Here is a 7,018-nt window from a genome sequence, read left to right on the forward strand (position 1 = left end):
AAGGGGAAATTTAGATTGGTGAAACTACGGAGGAAGTGTCCTCTGTGCTGTTAACAGCAAGTGCAAAAGCCCTGGGGCCACCTGGAGTTGTGAGGGAGGGGAGAATGGGAGATTAAACTGGGGAAGTTAGAAGCAAGATTGTCAGGCCTTGCAGGGGTTGGGGTTTTATTCTGAGTGTGAGAAGTCACTAAAAGTTTTAACTAGGAGTTAGACACGATCCACTGGGCATCCACATATCAGTGTGGACCCCATGTACCTTCTTGAGATCCCTTGACCACCTCCTCTTTCTCCGGATTGGCACCCACCTGTTACTTACCCAGCTGTTTTCAGACTTAGATGCAATGCCCCTCTCAGGGTGAGAATCTGGCTTTGAGCCAGAAAACAAAGGCAAAATCCCCCTCCTTTCCCTGTGTATTACACCCAGGTGCAGTTCCTCCTTGCAACCCTTCTAGAGAAGTCCCTAAGTGCTGTGTAACCTTACCTGCTGCCATGTCTTCAAAGGTCTTTGTGGAGGCCTAGCCAGTGCAGCAATATATCTTTTTTTTTTTTTGGCTGCACCCCTTGCATTGGAAGCATGGAGTCTTAACCCCTGGACTGCCAGGGAAGTCCCTGCAGCAATGTATCTCAACACATCTTCCCTGGCCTCCCTTTTTTCCCCCTCACTCTCACCAGCCTGGGCTTGCACCTCTTAAATAAATCATTAGAACCATTAACTTTACTCTGCTTCCTAGCCAACAGTTTTCTAGAAAGATCTGCTGTTAGTACTGGGGGTCTTTGGGCATTTTCTTTCTCCTCTGGGCCTCACCAGCACATTTCATGCAATGAAAGGGCTGACTTTTACATGCCAGAGGGTTCTATCATTTGACATGTAATTCATGTGACCCAGTTTCTCTCTCCTGTGTCCACCCATGTGTCTGGGGAATCTAAATCTACCAAGAAGCAACAAATACAATTGTTAAGAAGGCTCTGGAGGTAGACTGAATTTGAGTTCTAGCTCCTTGGTCCTCATTCTTCCTGGCTGTGTGACCCTGAGCAAGTGACTTGGCCTCTCTGAACCGTAAGCTCCTCCTATGTAAAACGTGGTAACAGTATCTATTTCTGTATAATCATGAGGATTAGATGACTTAATTCAAATAAAGTAGGTAGAACAGTGTTCTTAAAAAGCATTCAATAAATGTTATGTTTAATAATATACCTGCCCCACCTTTGACAGGGAAGGGGTACAGGAGTCTAGGGAAATTAGCAGGTCCCTCCCACTAACCCACTGAAGTTTAGAAACTTTAGGCAACACCACTCCTTCCAAAGTACTTTTATTAAAAAAAAAAAAAAAATCATTACAAACAATCAAAAAACAAAAACAGAAACAAAAAACCACCACAAAACCCGCCTTTCTTTTAAATAATGTGGCATGGAGCAGTTTGGTTTCCACCCTATTGCACGTGGTCCGGCCTGGTCATGAATCAGGAGGCTGCTTGGATTGCGGTCCTGTGAAGGAGGTGGGGTTCAGCCTGTGGGGAGGAGGCCAGCCCCTCCCACTACCTGGAGGTGCAAGAGGCAGAGGCTGGGTTTCCATAGCAATCAGGCGCACATCCCTGTCATCCTTTGACAGGCCCAAACTATCTTCCCTGAGGCCCCAGTGGACACAAGGGGAGTAGGAACTGGAGGGAAAGGCAGAAGAAATGTGGAAGTGGGAAATCAGACTCCCAGAAACAGAGTCTCATTAAGGCATTTGGAACAGATAAATTAATTCAGGAAGACCCACCTTCACAGAAGGTTGCGATAACCAGACACACACACACATGCGAGACAATCTGGAACCCTGAAATGGGAGGAAGGAGGCCACAGCCACTGCTTAGAGCCCCCATCAAAACACACACACACACACACACACACACACACACACACACACACACACAGTTGCATCCAGGGATTCAGCCCACCAAGGCTGCGACGAGGAAGAGGCACCCCCCATCAAAGTTTTAGGATCCCAGAATGATTTCCATGATGTGATCTAGTTCATTCCACTCCCAGGACCCTGGGGCACAGAAAAGGTTGTGAGGAGGCTCTGGTGGGGCCAGTGAAGGCTCCTTCTCCACTGCAGATGTGTCAATGTCCAGGAAGAAGTCATCCAGGCCAGAGTCCCCCAGGTACCGGGAGCTCAGAGCTTCTAAGAAGACTGGATCGGGCTGGGGCAGCACTTCATTCTGGGGGCCCGGGGGAGCCACTGGATTCTGAGGGGGCTCAGTCTCATCCATGGAGGTCTCCAGCTCCCTGAGAATAGAGCCGATGGTGGCCGACAGGGAGAAGTCCTCCTCGCCCAGGAAGAGGGGCTCTGGGGGCAGGGCAGGTGCAGGAGTCAGGCAAAGCGCAGCTTGGAGCTGCTGGAGGGTATTGTGGATGAGGACATGCCTGCGAAGGCTGGGTGCTCGGGGGCCCAGGCTTCGCTGGACTTTGTCTAGGGAGATACGGAGCAGGGCTTGCTGGTAGCTCCGCAGGCCTGCTGGACCCCAGTCCCACTTCTCATCCTCCTCTTCCTCCTCCAGATCTGAGTGTTTCCTCTTCAAGCCTCCTACCATGATGCCCTGTGGAGAGAAGAGGGGCAAGTTAGACACACCAGGGCTAGTTCAAACCCTGAATCTCCTGTATGGTTGTTGTTGATTTGTAATGATCCAAACTTCAGTTTCTGCATCTATAAAATGGAGATAGCATGAATCCCACAAGGCTAAGGAGGAGAGTAAATGTATATGATTAAGAAAACAAGATCTGGAACTTCCCTCGTGGCACAGTGGTTAAGAATCCACCTGCCAATGCAGGGGACACGGGTTCGAGCCCCGGTCCAGGAAGATCCGACATGCCACGGAGCAACTAAGCCCGTGCGCCACAACTACTGAGCCTGCGCTCTAGAGCCCGTGAGCCACAACTACTGAGCCTGCGTGCCACAACTAATGAAGCCCACGGGCCCAGAGCCTGTGCTCCGCAACAAGAGAAGCCACCGCAGTGAGAAACGTGTACCACAACAAAGAGTAGCCCCTGCTTGTCACAACTAGAGAAAGCCTGTGCACAGCAACGAAGACTCAACGCAGCCAAAAATAAATAAATTAATTTAAAAAAAGAAAAGAAAAGAAAACAAGATCTGGGGGGCTTCCCTGGCGGTCCAGTAGGTAAGACTTCGCCTTCCAATGCAGGGGGTGCAGGTTCGGTCCCTGGTTGGGGAGCTAAGACCCCACGTGCCTCGCGACCAAAAAATAGAAAAAAAAAAAGAAAACCATAAAACAGAAGCAATATTGTAACAAATTCAGTAAGGACTTTAAAAATGATCCACATCAAAAAAAAAAAAGAAAATCTGGACTTAAACAGCTGGGTTTGAATCCCACTTACTTGCCCATGTGGGCTCAAATAGTGAATTTACCTCCTTGAGACTCAACTTCCTCATCTGCAAGATGAGGATACTAACTCAAGTCCCCCTAAATCTTAAAGCTGTTCTTTCCACAATAACCTTCTTCAAATGTGACATACACAAGACAGGGGTTGAGTACAGAGACCTGGCCTCAAAGCAGAGAATCCTGGGTTTGAATTCTGCCTTTCACACTGCTCAGCTGTGTGATCTTGGGAAGTAATGTGAAATTACACACTTAATGAACAAGAGTTAGTTGCCATTTATTCATTCGATATTTTATTTGAGTGCCTACTATATTCCAGCCACCTGGAGCCCTATAAGGGCACTTATCTATGGACTCTCTTCTTTCACAGGTAAGATGTTTCTGTCCATGCCCTCTCGCTAACTGACTTGGGAGCGCGCCCAATGACAGTGAAGGAGCCTCCTCATGCCCTCGAGGGTGCCTTCAGATTCTCCCAGGGGTCGCCCCGCAGGAAAACTTGCTAAAACTCGACTCAAGCCAAGCCCCGCCCCTACCGGCCCATCCAACCAGACGTCGGCCCTTACAGGCCCCGCCCCTTTACGGAGTCTCCTTTCAGCATTCGGACACGCCCCAATTTGGCCCAGAGGCTTCTGGGAAATGTGGGCCAACAGCCGCCAGGTACACGCACTGACGTTGAGCACGCACTACAATTCCCGGAGGGCTACGCACGCCGCAGGGACTAACCTTCCCCGCCCTCCCCCAGGGCATGCGCAGAGGGGCCCGCAGTACGTGGGGGAAGGGAACCCGGACGTCCAGCGGCCGGGCGCCGGCCGAGCCCCGCCCTCCACCGCCTCCAGGGTGGAGGGTCTGAGCTCCAAGCCCGGAACACCCCTCCCCCACTCCAGACTCTGGCTCTGAAACTGCTTTTCTTCGGACCGCAGAAGGTCCTGGATTTTCCCCTCAAACTGCTCTCGGGTTCAGAGACCCAGACCCCAACATAATGCTCAAAGATTTACACATGCTCTACGACGCACTCCGCTGGGGACACTAGGTATCTCAATTTTGAGACCTTCTCCCGTCCACTTCCCCTGTTCTCCCGTCTTTCAAACGCTTCTCGACTTCACCTCCATTCTCCCCCTCTGGCTCCAATACCTGACAGGGAACTCTCCCCAGCACCCCCTCTCCGACACGGCGTCTTGGAGACCAAGAGTCCTTGCCCCTAGTTCTCGCGCTTCTCCAAATGCCTGGGATCCCAGCCCAACCCCTCACACCTTTTCCTGAACACTAGAACCCCGAATTCAACCCGTCCCGGAGGCCCGAATTGTCCTAATCTTCAGATTTCCTACCCCAAAAGTTCCTTCTCTACTTTTCTTGCTTCTCCAAACACCCCATGTCCCAGCTTCAAACTCCCTTCACTTGAAGATCCTGCCACCAAAACTTCGCCTTCCGTCCAGGATCTCGAAACTCCGGTCCCTAACCTTCTCCTTAAGCTGCGCCCCCTACTCCCGCCAGTACCCCGCCTCCGCAACTCTCGGAGGCGCGCCTCCACCTCTCCCAACCCAAGGCAGATCCCAAGCCAGGCAGCCACACCTCACCTCAGCTACCAGGTTCGCAATGACCACCTCCGGGAACGCCCGCGGCTTTGCGACCCTCCAGTGCTGGGTAGGGCCCTCGCTCACCTCCCCGGGGCCTCTCAGTCTGGCCTCAGGCCCACCCAGCTCAGCCCGGGAGCCAAGCCGCGAGCCACGATTGGCTGGAGTGCTGCCCGCCGCGGGGCGCGGATTAGTTGGGCGGGGCCACCAGGCCGTCGCCAGGAGACGCCCCACTGGTCCTCCCCTCCCTTGCTCCGCGGACCATTTAAAGGATTGCAACTAGCTGGGAGGCGGGGCCACGTCTCTAGAGTGGAGGGGATATCAACGCTGTTTCTTTCAACTCAGTTACTATCCTCGCTCCGAGATCGTCATTATTGCTACGATCTCTTTCTACTAGCTTGGACCGCGTCGCGGAGCAAGAGTGGCTGGCACTCGTCACTCCAACCCGTTTTCCGGACAGGCGGGACTGAGCCTCTCGCTGGGGCCGCGCCCCCTGGGTTCCGAAGGCGGACGCTGCGGGGCGGAGGAGGATGACGCATTGAAGACCAGCCAATAGTTTGGTGCGGCCTATGTTGCCTGGGCGATCGCAACCCCGCCCCTTCACCGCCCCTGTTCTTCTGCCCCCCCCCCCCACTTTACCCCGCGGCCTTCTTCTTATAAGGACTTTTCCGCAGCGTGTCCTCTGGTGGTGCCTCATACATCCTCTCGACGCCCCATCCTTCCTCTCAGAGTGGCAACCCCTGCTGCTGGAAACTGGTTCATGGCTCCCCACTGTCCTGAGGACAAAGTCCAAACTCATATTTTTGCCTCAAAGCCCTTCAGGTCTGGCCTGATGCACACTCCTCCTTGCTCCCTGCAATCCTGCCATACCGATTGACTTTCAGGTTTTCTAAAATGGCTTCAAGTGCTCTCCACCACCATGAACACAGAGATTCTGTTTTCCTTCCTGCCTTATCCCCAGTGTTTACAACAATCCCAGGTACAAAGCAAGTTGTCAAAAATGAGAAAAATAAAGGGCCTCTGGATCTTTAAATTTGCTTCCCCATCCTGAAAATACACCCTCAATTCCCAGAATTCTCATCAGAACCCATCTCAAAGGATTCCTCCTCTCAGAAGCCCTCCCTGAGGCTCCAGGATGGGTTAGGACCCATTCTGGACTCCCATGGTGTCCTGTGCTTCCCCTATCTTGGCCTTGACTCCTCTGCCCCTGCCTCCCCCATCTTGGCCCCGGGCTGTCTCTGTCTGGACTGTGGGCCCCCTGAGGACATGTACCAAGGTTATCTCAGTCACCCACTGCTTGGTCCACAGCATCACCTAGCACAGGGCTGGACACAAAGCAGGCACCCAGTGTAAGTGTGTTAAATGCCCAGACAATGTGACAGAAAGAAATAAAGAGGGCAGAAATAAAACAGTGCTAGTGCCCTGAAAGCCTGAACCAGCATTGCCTCACCTCCACGACAAGTTGTCACCAAGGGGCGGAGGAGGCAGTTTTCTCCAGGCCACCCCTGGGAAGGAAGGTTTAAGGCTCCTCAGACCAGTTCTCATCGGTTGGAATGTGTTAACCAAGTCATCCAGCTGTTTGCAGAAGCAGTACATGATTGGAATGGATTTGGGGGGGGGGGGCGGGGGGGTATGGAGGGCACTGAGCACTGGCTTGCTCAGGCCTGGGAAAGGTGTCTCTAGGGAACAAAGGTAAATTCCAAAGCGGGACATGATGAGGAAGGGGCAATTCTTCCCCTTCCCCCCCTCAGACTTGCTCCTCCAGGGTTTCCTTCTCAGGGTGCCCCCCGTAAAACCCCATCTCCAGGATATAGCCCTAGGCTTCCTTCTGGATGCCTCCCTCCCCTCCCCAACGAACTGTCCACTCAGGCTCCCTCCCGCCCACTCTCCCTTCTCTGCCTCTGGGCACCCCCTGGGTTCCCAGCCTCCACCCTTTGATCCTCTGACCCACCTTCACACAGTAGCCAAGGGAAGCTTTACAAAACACAAACCTGACTGTGTCCTCTCCCCACCTCTCCCCTGCTCCACTCCTTGCATAACACCTTAGACTAAAGCTTAAACTTTCTA

The 7,018-nt window shown here is 52.8% G+C and overlaps 1 protein-coding gene across 2 annotated transcripts; it reads right to left on the minus strand.

The window, feature by feature from the left end:
* Nucleotides 1-1,293: 1,293 nt before the first annotated feature.
* Nucleotides 1,294-6,752, minus strand: SERTAD3 (SERTA domain containing 3). 2 transcript variants are annotated; one of them, XM_082367814.1, is made up of 2 exons: nt 5,591-6,752; nt 1,294-2,582 (listed from the first exon to the last, which is right to left on the minus strand). In XM_082367814.1, the coding sequence occupies exon 2, from the start codon at nt 2,574-2,576 to the stop codon at nt 1,980-1,982; it is 597 nt and encodes a 198-aa protein (XP_082223940.1). In that variant the 5' UTR covers nt 2,577-2,582; nt 5,591-6,752; the 3' UTR covers nt 1,294-1,979. The 2 variants fall into 2 exon arrangements, with proteins under 2 accessions (XP_082223940.1, XP_082223941.1); XM_082367815.1 differs by lacking the exon at nt 5,591-6,752 and adding an exon at nt 4,955-5,145.
* Between the last annotated feature and the right edge of the window lie 266 nt (nt 6,753-7,018).

The sequence above is a fragment of the Balaenoptera borealis genome, assembly GCF_965194805.1.
Source record: "Balaenoptera borealis genome assembly, chromosome: 19".
NCBI classification, from domain to species: Eukaryota; Metazoa; Chordata; class Mammalia; order Artiodactyla; family Balaenopteridae; genus Balaenoptera; species Balaenoptera borealis.